At 40.2% G+C, this 26,918-nt stretch overlaps 1 protein-coding gene across 2 annotated transcripts in view; it reads right to left on the bottom strand.

The window, feature by feature from the left end:
* Positions 1-26,134, bottom strand: part of LOC118585520 (IQCJ-SCHIP1 readthrough transcript protein) — a 745,628-nt gene extending 719,494 nt beyond the window's left edge. For both annotated transcript variants that reach the window (XM_036190174.1, XM_036190175.1), the window contains exon 1: positions 25,967-26,134. In XM_036190174.1, the coding sequence (XP_036046067.1) occupies positions 25,967-25,975 (9 nt within the window). In that variant the 5' untranslated portion in view covers positions 25,976-26,134. The remainder of the gene's footprint in view (positions 1-25,966) is intronic.
* Positions 26,135-26,918: the final 784 nt, after the last annotated feature.

Raw genomic sequence — 26,918 nt, 5'->3', positions numbered from 1 at the left:
GATACTGAGAGAGTGGAGCTGAGGGCTCTCAAAGTGGTGGCTAGTACCTGTGATGAGGGATAATTTCATATTCCGACTGCTAGTATGAGTGTAGACTAGTTAAATATTAACTTGGTTATGATGAAAATAGAGGTATGACAACCAACTATAGATGACAAAGAACACTTTAAAATGTCATTTGACCCATTCAAGGTCAAATTCTGTTTCCCAGAATAGAATTCCATGACGTTCAGATGTAGTAGCTATCCATGTCTTCCACTGTGGTTTCCCAGAATAGAATTCCATGACGTTCAGATGTAGTAGCTATCCATGTCTTCCACTGTGGTTTCCCAGAATGTAATTCCATGACGTTCAGATGTAGTAGCTGTCCATGTCTTCCACTGTGGTTTCCCAGAATGTAATTCCATGACGTTCAGATGTAGTAGCTGTCCATGTCTTCCACTGTGGTTTCCCAGAATGTAATTCCATGACGTTCCGATGTAGTAGCTGTCCATGTCTTCCACTGTGTTAACTTCATCTCCCTGTTCTCACAGGGATTCTAAGGGACTCGGGGGTTCCTGTTTTTCTGTGGTCCTCGGCATACCAACTCAGGATGACACATCGGACTATCTCCATTTCTGTAGATGTGCACACACAGCAACAGTGATGGAGAAGTAGCATAATGTGAGCTCTAATAACTCCTCTCAGCTTTTCTCAGGGCCTGCACTTGGTTCTAGAAGCAAAAGAATTACCAGGGAGGCATGCTGTCGCTAGTGATGATGGTTAACCTAGCAAAATCAAGAATCACCAAGACTGTATGCCTCTGGCCATGTCTGGGAGGGAATTTCAACACTAGGTTAAATAAGATGGAGAGACCCACGCTAGCTATGAGCAACACTATTTCATGGGCTGAGGTTCTGATTGTGCAAAAGGAAAAGAAAGCTAAACACGTTGTTCATCGCTTCTGCTTCATGACTGTGAAGTAACCAGCTGTCACAAGCTCCTGCCATCTTGACTTTCCAGACTCACTGAGTCGTACCCTAGGAAGCACGAACCCAAGTAATCTCTTCCTTCCTGAAGTCGCTTTTGTCAAAACACTGTGTTAGAACAGCCAGGATACCAACTAGCAGCATGTTCCCTGGACTCTTTGCTGGTTCCTAAGTAAAATTGTATTTTTATTAATTCTTTGAGGATTTTATTCAACATACTTTGATCAAATTCATTTCCCTACTCCAGTGCCTCCTAGATCTACCTCTACCTCTGTATCGTCATGTCTTCTTTTTCTACTTTAAGCCCATCTAATACAGTCTGTGTTGTTCAAATATTCTTTGATTTTTGCCCCCACCGCCTTCTAGCATGCTCTACTATAAGAGGTCACACCCTTAAAGAAAACTGACTCTCCCTCTCTCAGAAGCTCTAATACACCAATATCTCCTCAGCTTGGAGTGGGCCTTCATGCTCACACCCTCCACCTGTGGTGGGATTTTTATCTGCTCTAAGCTTTAGTGGGTCTTGTGCACACTGTCCCAATCACTGACATATTTACAACTGTCCTGTCGTGTCCTGAAAACACTGTTTCCTTGTGATCACTCACCACCTCTGGTTCTTATAATCTTTCTTTCCCTCCATTCCTCAATGATTCCTGACCCTTGAGGGGAAGAATATGATATTGATGCCCCATTTATGGCAAAGTACTTTAATAGTCTCCTACTCACTGCATGTTGACTGGTTGTGGGTTTCTATATTACTTTCCACCTACTGAAAAAAAAAAAAAGCTTCTCTAATGAGGGTTGAGAGATGGAGAGATGCACTAATCTATGGGTATAGTGATTAATCACTAGGAGTCAGTTTAATGTTCTGTCAATCTAGCAAAGAATAATATGTTCTTCCCTAGAGTGTATGATTTATCTAGCCACAGATTCTTGGCCCCAATAATGGTACCGGGTATGGGATGCATCTTGTGGAACAAATCTTAAACCCAAACCAGAAAGTGTTTGGTCATTCCTACAATTTCTGTGCCACTCTTGCACAAGTGGGCATACCTTGTCAGGACAGCCATTATTGTAACTCGCAGGCTTCACATATGATTGATGATTACTTTTCTCTTCTGGTAGTGTGCAAGCACCCCCCCCCCCAGCACTATGAGAGATAGCTACTAGGTATGAAGCTACCAGGTCAGTACTAGTTTGATTTTTCCATGCCTTATGACTCAAGTGTCTTCAGCAATAGGCTCTAACCACGAGATTCTCTAGAGTAAACAAGAGCAATGGCAATATTCAGTGAAGGTTTTTTTTAAGGGGGGGGATGGCAACAGTCTGTGAACTTGGGGGGATGTCTATGTTCTAACCTATACTTGTGGTTGTATATATAGGACACCAGAGCTGATACAAACCCAGGCATTTGCTTCATCATTCTGGAGGAAGCATGATGTTTGTAAAAAAAGCAATCAAGGAGCAGATAAATGTAAGAGACAAAATTGGACCACCACAGAGAGATTTTTAAATGAAATTCAGAACTCAGGAATAAGGAAAGTCTAAATAAGCAAAGAATAAATCAAAGGTGTTAGGCAATTGTGCAAGATTGTAAACCCACTGAAACATCATTATTTGGAGGTACATTGCAGAGATGGTGACCCTGTCCCTCTAAATACTTTCAGGGTTTGTCTCCTGAGTTTGAGGGAATTTCTTTACATCATCATAATACACTATCCAGCTAAGAAAAATCAATTAACTTAATAATATCTCGGACACTCAAGGAATGATTTGTCTTCTATTTCCTCTAGGCTGTCTCCTGCGGTCTTTGTCATAGTGAAGGTAAAAGAAGAATCTGGACCCAGTTAAGAGCCACAGGATGTAATTTGATGTTCCTCTCCTCTCTCTCCCCCTCTCCTTCCTGCCTCCCTCTCTTTTTGGTACCTTTACAGCTGGAATAGCATCATTGCCTTGGGCTTGTCATGTCTCACGGCTTTGGCTTCCACAATGATACCGGTCACTTGTCTCATACAATGTCTGAGAGATTGAGTTTATCTGATTATTGGCTGATGATCACATTCTGGTTTGACATTTTTGTCAAGAGCGCTATGGAGATGATGTTGTTCCCATAGTCCTGGAACACATTAAAAAGTAGATAACCTCCACTCTTGATGACACTAAGTTGAGTAATGTAATGTTCTCAAGTTCTTTCCATTTTGGAGTCACAGATTTCCCTAGAAATAACCTATATCAACAGACTTGGAGAGTAGGAGAGCCATTTGAAGTCATGACGTGATTTTGTCCACTGATAATCTTTGCCATCACAGTTTACATTAATTAATTGATATTGAATGAAGAATAGCTTTCTGCATCCCTCTTCCCTTTTTTTAGTTGCAGTATCTCCTTCCTGGGGAATGGTATCACCCACAGCACACAGGTCTTTCATCCTCGATTAAGGAACCAAGATAAGGCTGAACAGATTGGCCCACAGGCCAACTTGAACTGGACAGCCCCTCATTAATACTCTTCCGCAGGTGATTCTTGATTGTGTCAATTTGACTATAAAAGCTAACCATCCCTTAGCCTAAGCAGACCAAAACACTTTTTCTGACATTTTCCCTGTACACACAACCAGCCACCTCTTACAGGAGTATTATATCCAACCAATGTTATAGCAATTATGGATGAATTGATAAATTATAAATGACATCTGGCCCTAGACCTCATGGGATGGGAGGTCAGTGAAAGCTCAGCTCCAGAATCATCTCGTTTTATCTACTCAAAGATGACCTGCATTTGCTCCAACCATTTCTCTCTTCCTAAATCCTCCAATATGACACCCTTGTAACATGTCTCCCACTTCCCAAGCCCAAACAAGTCTAACCTCCCTTCTTTGCTACTGATTTCATGAATAATGGGTCATGGACCAGCCTCAGCCACTAATTATCTGAGCTACAAGTAGCAACCCCCTTCCTCCTACAACCTTGTGACCATGGAATCTACACATTTCCCCTGAAAACAAGTCACTGGTGTGCAATGTAAACCTCAAGCTAAAAGACAAGAGTAAAACTTCACTGAACCTCACAATATAGAAATTGGGTCTAAACTAGGAGTAGCTTCTCCTCTTGCTTTCATGAGCCTCTCTTTCCCTGCCAAAACTTTACGTGAATGAAAGGAACCTGTGTGTTCATCCACTCCCGTGCATTTGTTCTTGCTTCTCTAGTGCTGGAGGCAAGGCAGCCTCTGGAGGTCATGGGCTAGCACCTCTGACTGCCAGCTGTGAAGCAAATTTATTTATCATTTCTAGTATTTCTTTCCTCACCCATAAAACATGTTTAATAATATCAATGACATCATAGACCTGTTATGAAGATATAATGAAAACCCCCGCTAAAGGCATCTCACATCTGGTCTTTCATTAGTCAATGATATGCATCCATCTTGTTATTAATAGTATGACTCTACGCTCCCTGAGCAAGCTCAAAAAAGACTGGCCTGTTTTCATGGGACTAGCCTGCTTTTCCAATATTCTTCATCTCCACATTTATTCTTACATCCTAGAAACACTCTACTAGACTCTTACAGCTTCTCAGAATTAAACAGTTCACACTGCATTTTCCATCTCTATGATATTCATCTTTATTCGCTAACATTTTTTAAAGATTTATTTATTATGTAGACAGTGTTCTGCCTGCATACATGCCTGCATGCCAGAAGAGGGCACCAGGTGTCATTATAAATGGTTTTGTGCCACCATGTAGTTGCTGAGAATTGAACTCAGGACTTCTGAAAGAGCAGCCCTTAACCTCTGAGCCATCTCTCTAGCCCTTTTCGCTCACATTTTTTAACTTTTTAAAAAATTTTGGAAAATTGAAGATTGTCAAACAGTTGTAAAAAAAAATAATAACACTTGACCCATTGATGTTTCAGGTGAGCATTATTCAGTTTCCATGAGATTGTAGGCTTTCTATAATTTTTGTTGTTCTTGAAGTCTAACTTTAAGGCATGGTGGTCTGATAAGATACAGGGGGTTATTCCAATATTTTTGTATCTGTTGGGATTTGTTTTGTGACCAAGCATGTGGTCAGTTTTTGAGAAGGTTCCATGGGGTGCTGAGAAGAAGGTATACTCTTTTGTGTTAGGATAGAATGTTCTGTAGATATCTATTAAGTCCATTTGAGTCATAAAATCTGTTATGTCCTTTATTTCTTTGTTGGGTTTCAGTCTGGTAGATCTGTCTTTTGGTGAGAGTGGTATGTTGAAATCTCCCATTACTAATGTGTGGGGTTTGATGTGCGTTTTAAGCTTTAGTAATGTTTCTTTTATGAACTTGGGTGCCTTTGTATTTGGGGCATAAATGTTCAGGATTGAGACTTCATCTTGGTGTATTTTTCCTGTGATAAATATGTAATGTCCATCCTGATCTCTTTCAATTGATTTTAGTTTGAAGTCTATTTTATTAGCTATTAGGATAGCTGCACCAGCTTGTTTCTTAGTACCATTTGCTTGGAAAGCCTTTTCCCAGCCCTTTACTCTGAGGTAGTGTCTGTCTTTGAAGCTAAGGTGTGTTTCTTGTATGCAGCAGAAGGATGGATCCTGTTTTCTTATCCATTCTGTTAGTCTGTGTCTTTTTATAGATGATAATGAGTATTCAGAGACGGTTAATGCCTGGGGGGTGCTCACCAACCTAAGACAGAATGCCTGTGTGGCCTGGACAGGTGTCTCCATGACGGGTGAGGTGACCTGCTGATGTCCCACGCAACCTAAGTCAGAAGCTCATTTTTTTTAGTAAAAGTGGGGGGACCTGTAGGTCCGTGGCCCCTGTTTTGGATAACTGTTGCCTTGCTTGCCAATCTTGACCTTGATATCCTCCCTATGCTAATTCCCTTCGAGATTCCACCCTCCTGAATGCTTAAGGGAAGCTCCTTGTCTGTGTATCCAGCATATTGGGCATTAACAGCTTAGATGCAAGATTGTAAAACATCAGGAGTGGGGGTGGGGATTTTGCTCAGTGGTAGAGCACTTGTCTAGCAAGTGCAAGGCCCAGGGTTCCATCCTCAGCTCCAAAAAAAAAAAAAAAATCAGAAGCGAACTTTTGCCCTCCGGGGTTCTCCCATTGTGCTGTAACCCTGTATTTAAGACCTCCTCCCTCCTTCAATAAATGGCATTGGGCACTCAAAAGAAGAAGAAGAAGAAGAAGAAGAAGAAGAAGAAGAAGAAGAAGAAGAAGAAGAAGAAGAAGAAGAAGAAGAAGAAGAAGAGAGGATCAAGAACATGATGGGGAAACCCACAGAGACAGCTGACCGGTGCTAGTTGGAGCTCACTGACTCTGGACTGACAGCCCGGGAACCTGCATGGGACTGAACTAGGCCTGCTGAATGTGGGTGACAGTTGTGTGGCTTGATCTGTTTGTGGGGTCCCTGGCAGCAGGACCAGGACATATCCCAGGTGCATGAACAGGCTTTTTGGAGCCTATTCCCTGTGGTGGGATACCTTGCTCAGCCTTGATACAATAGGGAGGGGCTAGGCTCTCCTTCAACTTGGTATGCCAGACTTTGTTGACTACCATGGGAGGAGGCCTTACCCACTCTGAGGAGTGGATGGGGGTAGAGTGGGAGGGAGGTGAGGAGGCAGGAGAAAGGGGAGGGAGGGGGAACTGGGGTTGGTATGTAAAATGAAAAAAATCTTAACAAATAAATATATTTAATAATTTAAAAAAATCAAAAAAATAACACAAGGAGATCCTACTGTACACTGTTCACTGAGTTGTTTTACATGGCTGTAGTATAAAACCATAACCAGGAAACCAACACTGATATAATCCTCCAATCTTAATCAGCTTTCTTCAGGCACCATGTCATTAGTTCTGTTTAATTTTATCAGTTGTATAGGTTCATAGAGCCACGGTCACAGCCAAGATGAACTTTCCATCGGAGGGATCCCTCAGAGTCCCCTTCACAGCATCCTTTCTGCTCTCCTACTCAGCTCTTGGCAGCCACTGATTTATTCATTATCTCTATAATTGTGCCACTCTGTTATACTTATAAGAATAGAGTCACAAAATTAAGTTTTGATATCTCCTTTTTCAAAAACTCATTATGATTCCCTAGAAATAGCCAAAAGTGTCAGAACATGGTCAGAAGATTGGCCCACGGTGAACAATGCCTTGGGGAACTGTCGGAAAGGCTGTTAAGATCAACCACGTGAGTCTATTTAAATGGGTAATAGGGATTTATTAAGATATAAATTGAAGAAATACACTCACAAATCAGAACCAAGTAAACTGCTGAGATCATCCTCTGTTCTGACCAGGAGCAAATCCACCTGGCACGCCGATCACATCAGGAGGCAGGAGGAAGGGACATCATGACCCCTCTCCCTTTCCTTATAAGAGGTCGAATTCGATGGTAAGAAGCACCACAGGCTGTAGAGCCCAAGGTCATGAGCAGAGCAAAGGCCTGTGACCTCTACAAGCTCCAGGGGAAAAGGCAGAGGGTCTTTTACCTCAGGTGCATTTTGTTCCCTGGCTTGTTCTTGGATGTGATTTCTTGCCTCCCGTGACAAACATTTACATTTAATTTATGAATGTTTATTCTTGTTGGATGTCAGAACACAGCCATAGAACCCAATCTGGTCAGTGTGCCCTGAATCTGGACATGGCCTTCTGCCTTGCTTCTGTGTTTTCCCAGATACGATCTATAGTTGGTGCCAGGCAAATGTATTTAAATTGGTCTGTCCTGAGAAAGTTCTGGGAAAGGGCTGCTCTGTTAGTATTGAGTATGTGCTTACTGATGTTTATTTACATGATTTCTGACCGTGTTTTTCTGAACTCAAACAACCTTCCTTGGATCATTACTATCTTTGTTACATTCATGTAGAAAAGTTCCCTGAAACTGGAGTAAGGTGTCTACAGCATTAGAGTGTAGTCCACCCATTCTTTCAGGTACTCAGATCCCAGGTCCAGTAGACAAGATCTGCAGAGGTTGGCTGAAAATTTGACAAAGGTTGTGAGCGTCAATGGTTCTTTGCTTCTCACTACTGAGTAGAGCACCATGATCTGATGGACCACAGATAGGCTAACTAGTCACACCTTAAATAGCTTTCAGGTTGTGTATGTTGTGAAGAGAGCTGACATGAGCATTTGCTTTTTTGTTTCAATGGGATAAATATGCAATGGTGCAAATGCTGTGGTAGGTGATGAGCACACATTTAGTTTTGCAAATTCATCTATTTATTTCACTTAAGAGTGACTATTCCATAATGCATTCCCACCGGAAATAAGGGAGTGATCCAGTGTCTCTGCATATTTCTCAGTGTTTGGAGTTATCACTAACTCCTGAAGTAACCATTTTGATCAATGTATAGTGATATCTCTCTTTCATTTTCGTTTTCATTTGCACCAATAGCTCATGGGTGTACTACACTTTCACAAGCTTTTTTATAAACCCTAAACCTCTTCAGTGAAAGGCTTGTTTTTGTATTTTTTTTTCAATTTTCCAATTGGGTTATTTGAGTCATATATTGCTGGCTTCTAAGATTTTAAATATATTCTAGGCACAAGTTCTTTTGTTAAATGTGTGACTTGCAAACACTATACCCCAAACTGCAGCTTGCCTTTTCTTCCAAAGTCTTTCACAGGGTGTTGATGAACCCTGCTTGCTAATTTTCTTCTTTCTGTGGATTGTGCTTTTTGAGCATCAATTCTTCCCTTAGCCTTGGGTCTCAAGGATTTTCTCCTAAGAGGCTTCCCTAAACTACTCTTGGTGTTGTATTTTACATTTAAGTTTCCAGTTCATTATGAGAGGTTTTCCACAGACTTGTGGGCAAGTGCAGGGGCATGGGACTCACCACACAGGGTCCAGACGACCTGCCAGGCCTCCTCAGCTTCCCTTCCCACCAATGTCCACAGTGCTTTACCCACACAAGACAACCTTGTGGGTGCCACTGTGAAACTAGTTTTTCTTGGCCTTTCCCCTCAACCCTGATTAGAAGGCCATGTTCTCTATGCTTCCCCCATAACATTATCCCTCCTCTTCCTCACACAAAACTGTCTGCACCCCTTTCTGTGTGCCCCAAGATTCTTGTCCTCTCTATCGCATCCAACTTTCCCCTACAAAATGGGAATCATATGTGAAGCAGAATAAAAGCTGACCTATACCACAACCAGTTCTCAATTAATCATTGCTGTTGAATTTATAATTATAATAATGTCTCTGGCATATCCCATGTGATACTTTATTATAGATGTTTGTTCTGTATTGATTATTTACTCCTCGTCTTCATCAATTGCATAACCTTTTCTATAGTACATCTTACTTATTCATTACAGTAGGGCAGTACAGGCTCTGAAAAACACTTGTTGAACTGAATTGCATTTTTATTTCAATTATAATGCCATCAAAAACCAAGCAACTAATTTCTACCTCTAATCAACAAATTGTTAAATTCAACTAATTGTTTTGACAATCGATGAATAGCCCTCATCTTCAATTGTTTTGTGGTACTGCAACTTTGAAAGTTAAATGGCTCACAGAAAGAAAGGATAATCACATTACTTAATAGAGACAGAAAAGTAGGCAACAGCAGCGGTGGATGCTGCTGCTCCGGTGCCTCCTTCTCAACATCTTCTCCCCCCTTTTCTTCTTCTTCCTCCTCCTTTTCATTTGCTGCTTCTTCTGCTTCTTCATGATCCCCAATACAACAGCATTCTTATTATTAAGAACAAAACCAATATTATGCCAACTTTATTAGACAGATTCTACTAAGTCCATTTTCACGTTCCATCACACCTGACCTTTTCCACATTTTTGGAAGAAGGGTTAGTGAAGAAGAATTAGTTGAACATTGTGGTGAAGGATGAAAATTCAGAATTCTAGATGATAAAGCTGATAGAAATGGAAAAGATTTGACAGACCACACTGAAAAAAAATGGCAAATTCATTTGTAGAAAGTAGTTATATAAAAATAAAATTTCCAGAAAAGCATCAGTGTCTTTTATGTCACCGAGAAGCCTCAGAATATAGATATAATGAACTACAAAAGGAGAGCTCAAAATGTTTGGGTACAAAGTTAAAGCTGGGTGGGAGGAATAAGTTCTGGTGTTCTGCAGCACAGTGAGGTGTCTATAATTAACACAGTGGAACATGTACTTCAACATAGATAGAAGAGAGGATTCTGAGTCTTTCGCCACAGAGAAATGATAGATATTTATGGAGGTGGGTACCCAAATTGTCTGATTTGATCATCATACAATGCACATCTGCATGAAAGCACTACACCATGCTGCACAGCCTTACAACTACATATCCACAGAAAGTAAAATAAAACATAAAAATAACTTCAAAATCTCTCAAAAAGCTGTGTGCAAGAATTTGGGTTGCCACTTGCTACCTCAAAGCTGGCTTTGCCTTCCAGATGCACCATCTCCAGCCCAAGGGAGTAAATCTTGGTTCCGCTGTCCCCAGTGCCAATATTTGGTTTTGGGGAGAGGCATACAGCACATTCTGGACAATGAGGTGTGAAGGAGGGTCCACTGAGAAGTTTGTCGTGTTCTTAGAATGAACAGATGTGAGAAAGGAGCTGTTCTGCTCCCTGTCTTTATGAAGATGCTCTGAGCTCTTGAAGTCATCACACAACCACAAAGACACCTACAAGCCCACACAGGGTGGAAGGCTAGAGAACTTGAAAGGACAAGGATGCCTGATGAAATGACACAACCTTTGAACACAAACGAGGACACCCCTAGCTCAGGATACCTTCTTAGATCGCTAGCCTCTCCTTTCTGGTCAGCTTGGTGGATTTTCTGTTTCTAGTCTACAAAACTGTCTTGACAGACACAATTTTGGAATGGGCTCCTGGTGTTACGGTTTGAATATGAAATGTCTCCCCAAGACTCATTCATGTACTGTAGGCCTAGTCTCCAAATGAGGGTGCTATTTGTGGAGATTGGGGGGTCAATCACTGGGAGCAAGTCCTTAAGCCTAACATATCTTTAGGCTTTTCCTGCCTCTCTCTACTTTTGTCTGCCATAAGGTAAACTGCCCTGCTCCAACCTCCCTGTCATGATGGACTAAAACCTTTGAAACCATGGGTTGAGTTGCTCTTGTCTCTCTCTCGAGTTATCCTCTCAGGTAGTTTGGTCCCAGTGATATAAAGTCCAGCACACCAAGTCTGCTTGACAGAGATTTTAAGTAGGAAACCTGCAGTTTAGTTAGCCAAAAGTGTGTTCAGGCTTTCAATTAGTGTTCTAGAAGAGAAACAGCCACACTTGCTATACACTGAAAGAGAGAGAGAAAGAGCACAGATATAAGACACAGGAGGCCTGGGTTCAAAACCCACCTCGGTACCTCACCAATTATGTAGCCTCGGCAAGATGCTTTGTTTGCCAGAACTTCTGATCATTTATTGTAAATTGCCAACAGCCATGCTTACCCTCTAGGCTGATGCAGAGTATTAAATGCAATCATGCAATAATAAAAGGCCTGTCAAACAGGAAACAGAATAAATGTTAGTTTCTTCTCCCCTAATTAATCCTCTGCCAAGATGAAACACTAACTCAGTTTATTAGACCGTTAATTCAGATGCTGTCTTTGCAGCAGGAATTACTCTGACAGCGGGGCTGTGTCATCAAGAGTAATTTCTGCTGAAAATCTTCCAATCTTAACACTTCTCCTGTGAAACCTGATGTGTTACAGAGGGCTCAGGCTGGGTTACTTCCAGCTCTGATGAAAATTGATGTGAGGATCCACAGTCAAAGTGTTTCTACACACTTGATTGTTTTATTCTCACACCTTCCAGAGGGTATGTGGGTGGAAGTAATGGACAACAGGAAATATGCTTATAAGAACTCCCCCTTCAAGTTATTTCCACACTTTCTGTGACATTGCACCAAAAGCTAATCGTCTCCTAATAATTATCACCAACCACCTGAATACAATTAATTAACGGACTATCTTAAGGATGTATTGTGTCTGGAACACAGAAACAAAAGAAGGGCTTGGTTTTAACAAGGAGCATCCTTAACACTGTCTTAGACATACAGGCTATTGTGAAGGTACTCAACTTTTATGATAAATAAAGAGAAGTCATATTTACTTACTTACTAATCTACTTGCATTCTACACAATAATAGGGCAAACCTTGGTTAAAATGTAACTGGAAGATAATTGGATATCAAAAGTCTTAAAGGTGCATTTACACTTTGACCTGGAAGCTTCCCTTTCAGGAATTTATTTTAAAGAAAGAATGGAATGTTCATTCCATAATTATTTATTTTTGTTCTATGTGTATGGGCATTTTGCCTGCATACATGAGTGTACATGTGCACTGCACTTATGTCTGGGGTCCATGGAGACCAGGTGACAGTGCTGGATCCTCTGGAACCAGGGTTAGGACCACGTGGAAGCTGGGAGCTGATCCTGGGTCCTCTGCAAGAGCAGCAAGTGTTCTTAACCACTGAGGCATCTCTCCAGACAGTGACATTTTTATAGAAATATTATTATAAAAAGAAAACAGTCTAATAATTTAGGCTTAGAGGATCCAAGAGAGCTTCAGAATGTCTACCCAGTGGAATACAATATAACTACTGAAAATGAAATTATAGAAACAAACATCTTTATTAACATGCAAAGATTTGCATGGCATGTTATTGGATTTTGAGAGCTTATACACTATGTGCAGTGTATTATCATTTAATTAAATTAATGTATTTATGTATAAAACCCTCAATATTGTAAACCAAATAAATATGAACACTAATCCTATTTTCTTCCATTTGATTTATTGTTTTTTTGTAGTAAGTGAGAAGAAATTGTATAGAAAAGAAAAGTAATATTGAAAAACTCAAAATAAAAAAAAAATAGTACCATTTGTCTTAAACAGCAGAGAGAGTTTGTCATTGTTCTTCAAGTAGATTGTTCTCATTTGCTTTCTGTTGCTGTGATAAGACATTCTGACCAAAAGCAACTTAGGGAAGAAACTTTCAGTTGGCTTACACTTCCATATCATAGTTTATCAGTGAGGGAACTAGAAGCAGGAACTGGAGGCAGGAATTGATGCAGATACCACAGAGCTTACTGGCTTACTAGTCATGGCTTCCTCAGTTTGCTCTTTTTAATACAAGCCAGGACCACTTACCCAGGGGTGGAATCTTCCACCATGGGCTAGAGCCTCCCACATCAATCAAAATACAAGCCGCAGACTTTCCCATAGGCCAATCTGATGGAGGCATTTTTTTTCAGTGGAAGTTTCCTCTTCCCAGATAACTCTAGCTTGCAGAAGTTGGCAAAAACTGACCAGCACATTGAATCTCAACTCTAGCGTCTCAAATTTCCTCCATGGTCTGACTTAGGAGACTCCAGACATAGGAGACTAAGGATCAGAGGGTGTTAGGGCTGTTTTCTTAGGGGATGGACCTCCTCTAAGGTTAAAAGTCCTGGGTGATGTGTCTCTTCCTTCTCACTCATCCTACTGCTAACCATGAACTAGACACCAATGCACTGCCTCAGCAAGACATCTGACTGTCAGCAATGCTCCAGATCCTCCACTGATGATAAGGAAAGCAGCAGGAAGACTGTTCCTGCATTTGGTTGGTTCTTTGTGTTTTCCTGATGACTTCATTCACTAGGACAAAACCTGATTTGTATCCACTCTGGGAAGTGGCTCTAGACTGTCACTTCCAAGCAGGCGCTAGCAGAGCCCTGCCTACTGACCTAGATTCAGATTTATTTATAATATTAGTAATTATTATTGTCACCAGTTTTTACCCACACTGCTATTTACTCTGTCAAGTCCTTCCAAACATATTTTACCAAAACTCTTAATGACAACGTTGGAAGATTAAAGCTGTAATTATTCATTTTATAGATGAAGGGTAATGTTACACAAGATTATATAGGTAGTAAGATACAGAGTCAAAATGAGAAGTTGGTTCTACTTGGATCTGCTGAGGGACCTTGTAATTCAGCAGTCTAAAACCTGTGGGTCTAGACCTCATTGGAGTCACATGTCAGATATCCCAAGTATCAGATATTTACATCACAATTCATAACAGTAGCAAAAACACAGTTATGAAGTAACAACAAAATAATTTTATGGTGAGGGTCACCACATCATGTATTAGAGGATCACACCATTATGAAGGTTGAAAACCACTGTTAAATATAAGTGTTTAAATAATAATGTTTAAATGATTTTAGTGATTGTCTTTGGGGAGAGAGTTCAGATGGCCACTGGTGGGTATTCCTAACTCTGAAAACATGATTCCAAGAAAATAATATCAAATCACTTCCCAGCCACAGAAGTGATTTGCTACAAGTCAGTGTTCTTGGCTGCTGGTAGCAAGGATGCCCAAGATACAACTAAAGGCCCTGTGTGTTCAGCCGCATGTTTGCTGGCTACCTCTCAACCTCTGCAAACCTCAGAACCCCGTGTAGAAAACAATTACAATAGTTGTCCTAAATATCTCATCTGTAAGTATCAAATGAGACAGTGTATGTGTAAGCATTTCTGGTGTACAAAGGTCAAGAAGTTCTGATTATGCCTGTATGCCAACTGCTTCTTCCCTCAAACCCCAGGCAATGTAACTTTTATGCAACATTTTGCAAAAGAGTGAGTGTGAGGTTTTAGAGATACGGAAAAACCTTAATGTGAAGAAGTCCCATGGGTAGTGTTTCCCCACGTTTACTGTTATCAAGTCTGGAGGAAAGCTATTGGCTCAGTGTTCCCATCTCTCACCTAATGCCTTTAATTTAATGTTTCCATGCAAGGTGCAGAAGGTCTTTGCCACAGGACTTAAGACTCTCCTATGAGTTGATGTGAGAAATTCTCCTTACTCATTTTGGTTTGTGCTCCCTAGGAGCAAATTAGAGCTTTGGCAGAGAGTTGATAAGCACTTTGTTTTAACTTCATGGGAGAGTTGGCACAATTATTCAAGATAGCATAACAAGGTTTAGGATTATAGCAGAATTTGGGTTACTCTTAAACCAAAACAAAAACCTAGTATCTTAGATTTGGGGGAAGAAAGAGACTTTTCTCAACTATATTTCAAAATTAGCTTAAGTTATAAAAGTGATATATGGTCATGTGTAAAAATGTAAATGGTTGCCAGGTGGTGGTGGCGCACGCCTTTAATCGCAGCACTCGGGAGGCAGAGCCAGGTGGATCTCTGTGAGTTCGAGGCCAGCCTGGTCTACCAAGTGAGTTCAAGGAAAGACACAAAGCTACACAACGAAACCCTGTCTCGAAAAACCAAAAATAAAATAAAGGACTTTAAAAAAAAATGTCGAAAGGCAGAAACCTCACAATATAATGTCCACTTCCCATTGACAATTTCTCATATGGACTTTGAATGTCTTCCACAATTACACAAGCAAATAACTATAAATATTGATTTTTAATACAGTGCCACTCTTGTAGACTGCTCTGGGAAGTGCTTTTTTCTCTTGAAAGCTTGATCTTACAATTTTCATATCCATATGCATGGCTGAAACCATTTAAAACTTTCCTCCAGGATCTCATTACATGAATATGCCATAAATTACTTAAGTGTTTTTCTCTGCATTGAGATTTGATTATTTATAGATTTTTTTAGTATCATAAACAATGCTACAGGCAATCTTAACACATCTTCATTCGATTATGTGAGTATATCAAGGATTTTTCATGTGTGTGTTGTCTGTGTGTGCATGTGTGCACGTTTGCTGCACACATGTGAGTACGTGTGAGCATGTGCCCCTGTGTGTGTACATGGGGACCATAGAAAGACATCAGTCATTTCCTTCTATTATTCTTTTCCTTAACACCTTATTGCCTAGAGAGAGGATTTCTCACTAAACTGGAAGCTTGACCTTTCAGTTCAGCTAGACTGGCTAGGAGCCAGCTCTTAGGAACTCCCTGAATCCTCTCCAATGCAGGGGTTACAGACACATTCAGCTATGCCTGGATCTTTTTTGTAGGTTCTGGGGTTTTAAACCAGGTCCTCGGGTTCTCATACTTGAAGACCAAGTGTCTGATGCATGGAGACATCTCTTCCGCCCTTTGTAGGGAACTTCTCAGAAGTAAAATCAGTTAAGTCAAAAGTCCCAAAGCCAGATGTGGTGGTTCAGGACTGTAATCCCAGGAGACTGAGGCAGGGAGATCTCTGCTAGTTTGATGCCAGCTTACATTATGTAGTGAGTCCCAAGTCACCCTGGACCGTAAAGTGAGATCCTAACTCAAATCACCAAATACCATGGATTTAAATATTGATAGATATGTCAAAGTACCTTCTCTTGGTAGTTGCATTATTTGCTTTTCCTCCAACACAGGAATTTGAGAACTTTATATGCAGATATAGGTGGTATATGGAACTGGACCACTAAACTGAGGTGCATGATATCAATGACTCAGTGGACACTGGATTAAACACCAATAGGCCTTGATAGTGAGAAGTGGTAAATGCTTGACCTCAGGTAAACTGGGAATCACTAAGACTTTCACATTGGAAACAATGTTGAACAGAACTGAATTTCATAAAGAGATTAACAGTCATGGGATGTTTTCTGTGTGTCAGGAATTGTGCTGCCCATAGGAAGTCATCACCCATTCCTCCCAACACCCCTACAGGGAAGATGCTGTTACAGTTACAGATGAGAAAAACATGACATATAAAACGTAAGTAAATCACCCAAGGTCACCCAGCTGACAAGTGGCAGAGCTCACTTGGAACCTAGAAAGCTTGGGCCCAGAATCAGATACTTTAAACATTGTACAAAATGCCTCTCTCCTCTAATGATATGCTAGTCACATTTATGAAAAACCCAACCTGTGCCAAGAATAGCAGAAACACAAAGAAGAAAATGTCCTTCCCACCCCAGTCATTGAAAGTGACTTTCTAACACTATATTCACCCTCATTAGAACTCCACTAAGCCAACAGCATGCTCACACTCACTCACGTCAGTGTCATCACATATAACATATAGTGGCAATTTGCATTTTTCCCATAAAGTCCAAGGTCACTGTGTTCCTCTGGCCTTGGGGCAGGGATGCTAAGAGCCGCTGTCTTCTGGACATGACATGGTTGCTGTACACATGAACTCATCGTTACTTTGCAAGGCCTTTACAAGACGAAGCCAGTTAAAAACTCAAGCATGAATAGAGAAGGAGCTATTGAGCCCCTACCATTGCTGAGGGCCTATTGGCAGCTGACAGCTGCTGGGAGAGGAGGAGTCACTTTCCTTTGTAGGGGTAGCCATTGCTTAGTTGCCCATGCAACAGTGGATGGCTCCATATCCATGCACATATGAGCAATACTAATTGGATTCTGTGGGCAAAAGAAAAGTGTTAGCTCAAATCATCCAGTGTTAACTGAAACTTAATGTCTTCAGACGTTGACAGAATTAACATCTTCAAATTCTAAATATTAACGATTCATCCTTGACAAGAAAGTTCGGGGATGAGGGAAAATTCACTCCATTACAGAAACACGTATTGTACGAGTGCAATAGCAACCTCAGTAGGCGTAGCATTTATCCATCCATAAGTCTAGAGTGTCTCTCTTATAGCAGGGGCGAGAGCAGCAGGAGGAAGAAACACCTCTGAGGAGCGTCTCTCAGACAGGACACCTTCTCACCATTCTCCCATGGGCTCACAGCCTCAGAGCTCAGAACTGGGTCAATTCCCTTTTGCTACTCCTCCACTGTGTGCACTTAACATCTCTAGTCTCATCTCTAAGACAAGTGGTAATCTAGAGAACCAGCCTCATCAATCTCTCATGAACACTCTTAAATCTCTGCCCATCTCCACCCCAAAGTTAGTGGATAAGAATAACTGTGTTTAAATTCCCCTCCTGAAAGATGCCCCACCCCATCCATCATCCCTCCTTTCCCATTTCTTTTTCTTTTGATGAAGAAAGAAAACCATGATATCCTATAGCTAGATCTAGAACCCAAAAGAGGCTTAGCTTGTGAAAGCTCCAAGCTTTGATGGCCAGAGTGGATGGTACTGCCTTTTTGTACCAGGCATCCCTAGTTATGAATGGCCATCAGATCTATGTTATCATCCTACAAAGACAATTAGCAAGCAAACAACACATCACCCAATGGTCATTTTTATCATCACAGCTTATTGGGCACAAGTCAGTGTACATGGTTATTTAGGAGGTTTTGAAAGTTAAATTGTTTTATCTCTTTAAAGGTTTTTTTCTTCATTTTAATTATTTTCTGCTGCTGTGGGAAGAACTCACAGTCTTGTGTGTGGTAACAAGTGCTCTATCACTAAGGTACATTCTCAGCCAGAAAAGTTTTCATTTTTGTACACTCTGATGGTACCATAATGTTACTTTCAAGGCTTTTCCTGCACTGTACAATAAAACATGAGCAAATATGCAAATTTGACCACCAGTTTTAAGGACAATTAAATATTGGCTCTGAGCCCTATGCATTACAGTGCAGATCCTTATGAAACTGGCTCTTCATTTCTGTTCTTACAGTCTAGTTAGCACCCAGCCTTTGCTGTAACTTCTCTCCTGTTGGGTTTTAATCATACAGTATGTGATTCTTCATTTGAAGAGATGTAGCCTTTTTCTTCTTTGTTTGTGAATTACCTTTGGCCCTTTGTTGGTTAGACAGCAGGAGGCAGTGGTTTAGATGCCTCTATGAGATGGTGTCAGCATCTATGTCAACAATGTTGACCCTCATATCACCCCCACAAAGTGAATGGAGGCCTTCAATTAGATGGGCTAGGCTTTACCGGCATTGCTAGTCAGGATCACGTTTGTATGATGCCAAGACAACTTTGTACAAAATAAAGTATAATGATAACAATTTACTCACACTACCTGTCAGAAATGTATGGGTTCAAAGAAAGGTGCTTTTGCAGTTGAATTTAGAAAGGGAAAGTATATTTTGTAGGAATGATTGGTGTCTAAAAAACGTAATCCTTATTCTGTGCTTTAATCTTTTATTTAAGAGAATATATGTTTTAAAGTCTCTAAATAGCAGTAAATTTAAAACCAAGCAAAATTTGAGGAGATGAATAGCAGTGCCTGAGATGTGTTCAATTGGAGCAGTGGTTCTCAGCTTGTGGGTCTCTAACCCTTTGGGGGTCACATATCAGATACTCTGCATATCAAATATTTACATTATGATTCACAACAGTAGCAAAATTACAGTCATAAAGTAGCAATGAAATAATTTCATGGTTGGGGTCACCACAACATGAGGAACTGTATTAAAGGGTCACAGCGCTAGGAAAGTTGAGAGCCACTGAATTGGAGGGTCTGGGAACTTGGTAAGACTAAGTACCTAGAATGCCATGCCATGTGTGGAGACAGCAGCTCTAAGAAACCAAGGTGCCTTCGCTTCAGTACCTAGCTCATCTTCCTCTAACTTCATCTGGTGAACTTTATAGAAACACCACCTTGTCAAACATGAACAATATATCACTCAGATCTCTCACCAAAAACACCATGCTGGGCATCATGCCATAAGAGCTGCAATCAATAAAGACCTAGTCAAGAAATCATTGTCCATGCCAATATCTCAGAATGATTCAAACTTTGGGGGTCTTACATAATTGTCCTTGACCCATTCTGAGTTTATTTTTTTAACAAGGTTAAGACAGGAATCCATTTTTAATTAGTGCATAGTGTGTTACTCCAGCATCATATGTTAAAGAGATTGTCTGTTCTTTAATGTGTTCACATGGCTCCTTTATCAGGAATCAACTGGCTGTAGGTACATATGTGTGTGTTTTCTATACTACTGCATCAGTCTGTGTATGTCTTTATCATAACACCATGATGTTTTTGTTACTATGGCTCTGTAGCTTGTCTTGAAATTAGGTATTAACTTTGCTAATTATTGTTTTTTAGCTCAGGATTGCTTGACCTCTTTGGGTCTTTTATGTATCAGTATGAGTTTAGGATTTTTTTCCTAGTACTGTGAAGAATGTCGTTGATATTATAATGTGGTTTGCACAAATCTACAGTTTGTATTAAATCTCCTGTCTCTGAGCCTTGAAGGCCTTTCCATCCTCCAGTGGCCTCTTCAGTCTTTTTCCTTAGTGTCTTATAGTTTCATCACCAAGCTCTTTCATCTGCGTCACTGGGTTGGCTCTTAGATACATTTTAGATTTACGTAAATGAGATTGTTTTGCTGATTTCTTTCTTGTTGAGTTAATTATTGGTGGATAGCAAATCTAGTAAGGTAGTACATTGATTTAGTAACCAGCCACTTTGAAGAACTGTTTTTTCAGTTCCAAGAGTCTTTTGTTGAAATCTAGGGATTTCCACATACAGGATGATATCATCTGCAAGCTGGGATAATACAGTAGAATCAAGAATTGAAATGCAGGACTACATCAAATTAAAAAGCTTTATCAAAGCAAAGGAAATGCTTAAGTCCCTTTTGACTATTGCCCTCTCCTTACCCCTTACTTCAATTAATCTCAAAATCTTAGACACATACAAGTGCAAACACACACCCAAATGTACACAAACACACACATAAAGGCATACATTAATTCATCTTTCCCAGTCTTTACATATCTACTTCAAGATCTCATTTCTTCTCACTTGTAATTAAAATGGTCTTCTAACAGGTGTTCCTGTCTCCCATTAGTCTCCAGTCATTGCAACCTCTATACTACGGCTACATTCACAAAGACTGTTTTGATCACATCAAGAAAAGAGATACCATACAGAATGGGAGAAGATCTATGCCAGAGGTTCAATTCCAGAACACACAAAAAAACTTAAAATCCTTCACAATAGAACAAATAATTAACTCAGTAAATGGAAAAATAATTTGGGTGGACACTTCTCAAAATAATAAACACACCCAGTAAATTTGTAGAAAGCACTCAACACTTCAGGATGAGGGGAATGCAACTCAAGACTAAATTCCATCTAACTGCAACCAGAATGAATATTACATTAAAAAAAAAACTGCTGGTGGAGAAGGAGGGAAAACAGAACCCTTATACATTGATGGTGTGGGTCTGATCTATGTTATTGTATTCACCATGGAAATCATTATGGAAAGTCTCACAAAACTAAAAGTAGAGGTACCTTATGGATCCAGCTGTACCATTCCTGGGCATATACCAAAAAGTAACGATGTCTGTATATAGAAGAAATGCTTGAGTACTGAACAAGCTTATTGTGGTGCTATTTACAATTGCCAAGCTGTAGAGTCTATCGAACAGACATCGCTAGATGAATAGATTAAGGAAATAGAATGTGCATACTCAATGGAACATTACTTACCCAAAACAAATAATAAAAGTACATCGTTTGCAGGAAAATGCATATAACTAGTGGTTGTCATGTTAAATAAAATAAATCAGATGCAAAAAAAAAGCAAGTACTGCATGTTTTCTCTCAGATGAAATAACCAGGATTTAGAACAAGAACTTTAAAGTGGTAGAGTGATTCCCTAGGGACAAGGAATGAAGGAAATGAGGGTGGAGGGACAAGAACCAGGAGAGCACAAGAAGGAGGGTGAATGCACTGAAAGCATACAACTTGTATGTACAGAAATGTCACATTGAAACACATTAATATGTTCACATTAATATGAAATACATTAATAATTATATAAAATATGGTATATAAAGAAATGCAATTAACTTAGCCTCTAGATGTAGAATGTTCGAATGGACATAAGTTGTTAAACCAAAGCCCTTCTCTTCCCTGGAACTAACTGCCCACCAGTGACAGCACATAGTAGACACACAGGCCCTGAGCATTTCCGCCCAGGATGGGACTCTAATAATGCAGTGGGAAACCATTCTCTGCCCAATTTTGTTTCTCCTCTTTCATCGTTATTGTCTATGAACCACTTAGTGTACTAAGGCTCTTCTCCTTTCTCCCCAGAGGACCAATGTGACATATCCAGTAAACAACTAGGCATGCCAGTTTGTAGCACGAATCTTAAAGGGTCTTGTTAATAAAAACAAACCTGGAGCCAGGTATTAGGGTGAATGCTGGAAGATCAGAGAAGCAGAATAAGTCACAGCCACCTCACCTGGCCAACTTCTCAGCTGATCCTGTTTCCTCAGACTGGGAGTTTCTGAGTCCTCCTCCAGAATGAACTCAGCTGACCTGTTTCTCGAAAGCCAGAAAGCCTAGTTCCTGGTCCTCACGAGTTATATACCTTTCTGCTTTCTGCCATCACTTCCTGGGATTAAAGGCTCAGTTCCTGGGATTAAAGGCATGAGTCACCATGCCTGGCTTTTCCCAGTGTGGCTTTAAACTCACAAAGATCTGGATGGATCTCTGCCTCCCAAGTGATAGGATTAAAGGCAAGTGTGCCACCATTTTATGGCCTCTATATCTAGTGGCTGTTCTGTTCTCTGACCCCAGATAAGTTTATTAGGGTGCACAAAATTTTGGGGAACACAATATCACCACACCAGTTGGTAACTGAAACTATAGATAAGGTGATGCACTCCAATAATTATGCTATGTAGTGATCAGAAGGCTTGACTCTGGAGTCCAGGTTCAAATCCAAGCTCCACCATGAATACATCATAAATTTATACAAGCTCTATTTATTTCTCAGCATCTCATCTACAGAAAGGGAATATTAACAGTAATTGATGGCTGTGTGAAATAATTCAGCTAATGTACTTAGCATAGGGACTGAAGAGAGGGCTTAGCAGTTAAGAGCATTGTTACTTTTGCAGAGGACCCAGGTTCAGTTCCTAGCACCCTCATAGTTGGCCCACAAATGCCTGTCACTCCAGTTCCAGGGCCTATGATGCCCTCTTCTGACCTCTGATTGCACTAAACAGATATAGTGCATATACGTGCACTCAGGTCAGGCTTGCACTCAAAAAATGAAATAAATAAATAAATATTAAATATAAAACTACTTAGCATAGTGCCTGTCCCACATTGGACAGACAGAAGAACACACTCAATAAATGCTAAAGATCACACATGCACACATGTGCAAGGGCACACACCACACACACACACACACACACACACACACACACACACACACACGAGATCCTTTTCAGAAAGTTGTTCACTTCCTCAAAGAATTTCCTATAGACTCTATTAAGGCAGATGAAGAGAATGAAAAACAATCTGAAATCTTCCTTACCATTTGTTTGTCAATTCCCCTTCTGATCACTTGTGGTGTGACTCCCCTTTCCCACAATCCCCCACCTTCTTTGTCCACTCTCATCATTGTTTCTTCCCATCTTCCCTCTTATCCACCGAGCAGCCATTCTTTCTCCTTTATGACCCAGTGAGGAGTTCCTCCCTGCCCCAACTGTGATCATCCCTCTACTGACAAACCTACAGACTGTGTCATTTTGAAACCAAGTAGAACAAATGGAAAATAATGTACGTCTCCAATTGTGCTGAAGTTCTCTGTGCCTCCATACACCACTGCTATGCAGAAAACGTCTCTCTCATTTCTGTAGAAAAAAATCAAAACAACCTTCTCTCCCCTACCACCCTTTTGTCCCAGTCCAGGAGATAGTTTTACAGTGTGGTGCTTAGTAAGTGGTTTAAGAATGAATGTTTTCAGTTGAAGATGTGAGGTCAGTCTACAAGGTACAATTTTAACATATTAGATGTGAGCTGTAAAAATGAAATATTTGGTCAAGCAATCTCAAGTCTCAAATGAGAACACTTTTGTTTTTTAATCATGTGAGTATGGGAGTCATATAAATGGGTTTTATAAAATAAAACCTGGGTCTATCGAGCATCTAAAAGTGAGTGGGAAATCATCATCAGGGACAGATGGCAAATGTGACATTGTTTCTTTTCACTGTTGAGTACTTATGATATTTCCTACTAAATAGCACTGACTGCTCGCATATTACCATGCAATGCTATAAAAGCTCAGAAAAGTGAAATAAAATGAAACTTCTTTTATTACCATGAAACTGACCTCACACAAAACCGCCAAATTCAGAAGTAAAGCAAAAGTGTTTTGAAATATGACTGAGTGCAAAAATTGTTTTTACAGTTCTTAATATATATATATTATAATACATGCAAAATTACTACTATTCTTCAGCTGTCCTAGGTACTTAATTGAAGCCATCATCAAGATATTTATATTCAAAGGTAAGATTCTTACATGATATAGAACACAGTTAGATGTATTTATAGAACTGGAAATAAATAGTACCTAAAGTGAAAATCAGTTAAGTATAGAACAATATATGAACATAACATTAAACTGCTCACACTTGGTTTTAAAGGTTCCTAATACCTGTGCTCTTTCAAGGAACCACCCCTATATATTGAAATCTACTATACTACTTTCAATAATCATTAATTGGACATGGTTGCTAAAAAAAAATCACTATTAAAAGTTATATAATTAAAAATCACATGTAGTCCTCCATTGAGTGCATGGCTAAGTTGCAAAATACTAAATTATGAAAAATAAGGAGAAGTGGTATTCACACTAACTTTCAGAAGTATTCATTTTTATTGTTACAACTTCATGAACTGTTGCTGGAGTTTATAATCATCTTAAATTCAAATAAAATAAACACCTTTTTGTTTTATAGTCAATATCCTGAGGAAACAAATGACTAGTCAATACAAAATGGTGATGCTATTTACTACCTTGTTTACAATATACAAGGAACTACAAGTCAGCATAAACACAAACCTAGACTTTCCCACTTACCTGTTTACTATTTAAGAAGCCTCCATTTTCAAATGCCCATGCCTACTCGACATTTAGAAAACTCACTTGTAAAGATGCATTTTGTTTAATTTCTTAGAAAATTGCTTTCCTTTGTGCGTTCTGACTTGCTACATTATTTTCTCATCTTTACAGTGAGTCAACCCTGGTCTCCAAGAGCAAAAGGGCCATGCAAAAAAGACAAAGATAAGGGAAGGAAGCTGCTGTTACCTTGGTGAGCAAAGCTCCAGACAAGTTGTTTTTCTTTGGCACATTACAGTCGTAATTAGCTCACCACCACAATTAGACACTCACATACATGTTCTTGAAAACAAGCCTTTTAAATAAAGTAGTGTAAGCATCTTTCTAGCTTAAGGATTTGAAATAGCAATTAAGCCTGCACCTTAAATCATTTGTCTCTCTAACTAGAGGAGCAAGTCCCGAGGATGTAAATCTCACCCAATGAGACATTCAAGGGCTGCCGAATGCATTATTAATTGCCAAGTAATTTCTTAATTTTAGAATTTAACTCTCAGTGCTAGGAAATAAGTAATGTGATTTATGGAGCCCACACACTCATGCCGCTTTCTGGGAGTTCAACAACCACAGGCACATCCTGAGTAGACAGCGTCAACACGATTCCTACAAGCCAAAACACATAGCCAGATTCAGCTACGGCAAACCCACTCTGTCTACTTATCACCAGAGCACTAATATTTAGAGTAGCTAAAATGCCTGCTGAACACTGCAGCTCAACGTCCCCCTGGGCTTATGCCGAAATACAGCCACATCTCTTCCCTCAGCGATTGCTGACTTTTAAGAAGGCAGGTGACACAGGGTGGAAAATGCTCTGCAGCAACCCAGGTAACTCTTCTCTGCAATTCTTCCAGCCCCCAGCCCCCTCCCCCTACACACACACACACACACACACACACACACACACACACACACAAACACACCCCTTTCACGTTTTTTAAGAAAGAAAGGTTTTAAATAGATATCTAAAACCTGCCATCTGCGTAGGTTTAAGAATGTATTTTTCTTGTACTTGCTGCTGATGTGTAAGATGTTTCCAGATCTGATTAGAAAACCTGGCTGCGCATAAAAAGTACTGCTTTCAACAAGACCCCTCTAGTCAAATCTGCCTGATCAGACATATGTGCACATAAATTACCCATATTCTATACACATGCCTACATTAGCAAGCATGCATGCACACGCACACCAAGACCTGCAATTAATCCCCTGCTCTATAAGCTCCCTTTCACAAGCTTTTGCATGCATGTTATTCAAAAGAGAGATCTTTAGAAAAAAATGGTAAGCAGCTGCATCTAATGCACTCGAAAGTGGCATGTTAGAGAAGCAAATACATTACCAGTCGCATTTTGAAGTTTCCAGAGCACCTGCAGGTAACAGCAGTCAGAATCAGAGGCTGGCGCGCGTGGTGTTCCTCAGAAACAGAGAGCCCGATGTGACTGTGGGGGAATGTGAGGCGAGTGTGAGGCTGGAAACCTTAGAGTTGAGCTCACTGTAAGCATCAGAGAGCCTCAAAGAGGAGAAAGAAAGGGGCAGCCCGCAGACTGCGAGACGACAAACTTCTGGCTCCTCTCCAACTCAGGAACGGATTCTCTGTCATTTGGAGATGGAGAGTTGATGGAAATGAAGAGAAACTTGGATTTCCCAGCGAATTTGCTCAGCCACGCAGAAAGGGGTAGGTAACAGATAAGCTCATTTAAAAACAGTCATTCCGGAGTCAGTATCGAATAAAAATATTAACAGAAATTCTTGTTGAAAAAATATTAAAAGGCTACTCCAGCCAGCTTCCCCAGATGCCTTTACAGACTCCAAATGGATCATTCCATCAGCTATTTGCTGCACATTTTATTAATCCCACTGCAGAGGTAAACTGGAAATCTAATTCCTTTTATGTAGAAAACTAGATTTATTGCTTCTTTTTATAATGCACTTTACACATATAAATACATAGGTTTACTTACAGAGCTCTCATTTCTCCTGAAAACCCACTACTGTTTAGTTCAGACAAAATGCCAAAAGGCTTATACACAGCTTTTCATGGAGTAGAGAAGAAAGTCTCAATACTCAGAAGCTGAACTGAGTGCTGGTATTTAAACATAGAGTTTGAAACCCAAAAGGAGGGACCCAAACCATTAAGTGGAACATCAGAGGGGCAGCTATACACATGCCCTGAGCAGGCAGGTGGCTCACACATATAAATATATCCATAATTAAGGACAGGAAGAAAAGAGCTTTAGCAAATTACGTTCTTAAGGACAATAGCCACAATTTTGTTTGGCTCCCAAACAAGC

Source organism: Onychomys torridus, chromosome 6 (genome assembly GCF_903995425.1).
Source record: "Onychomys torridus chromosome 6, mOncTor1.1, whole genome shotgun sequence".
NCBI classification, from domain to species: domain Eukaryota; kingdom Metazoa; phylum Chordata; class Mammalia; order Rodentia; family Cricetidae; genus Onychomys; species Onychomys torridus.
The sequence above is the reverse complement of the archived record's forward strand: the minus strand, read 5'-3'. Positions and strand labels throughout refer to the sequence as shown.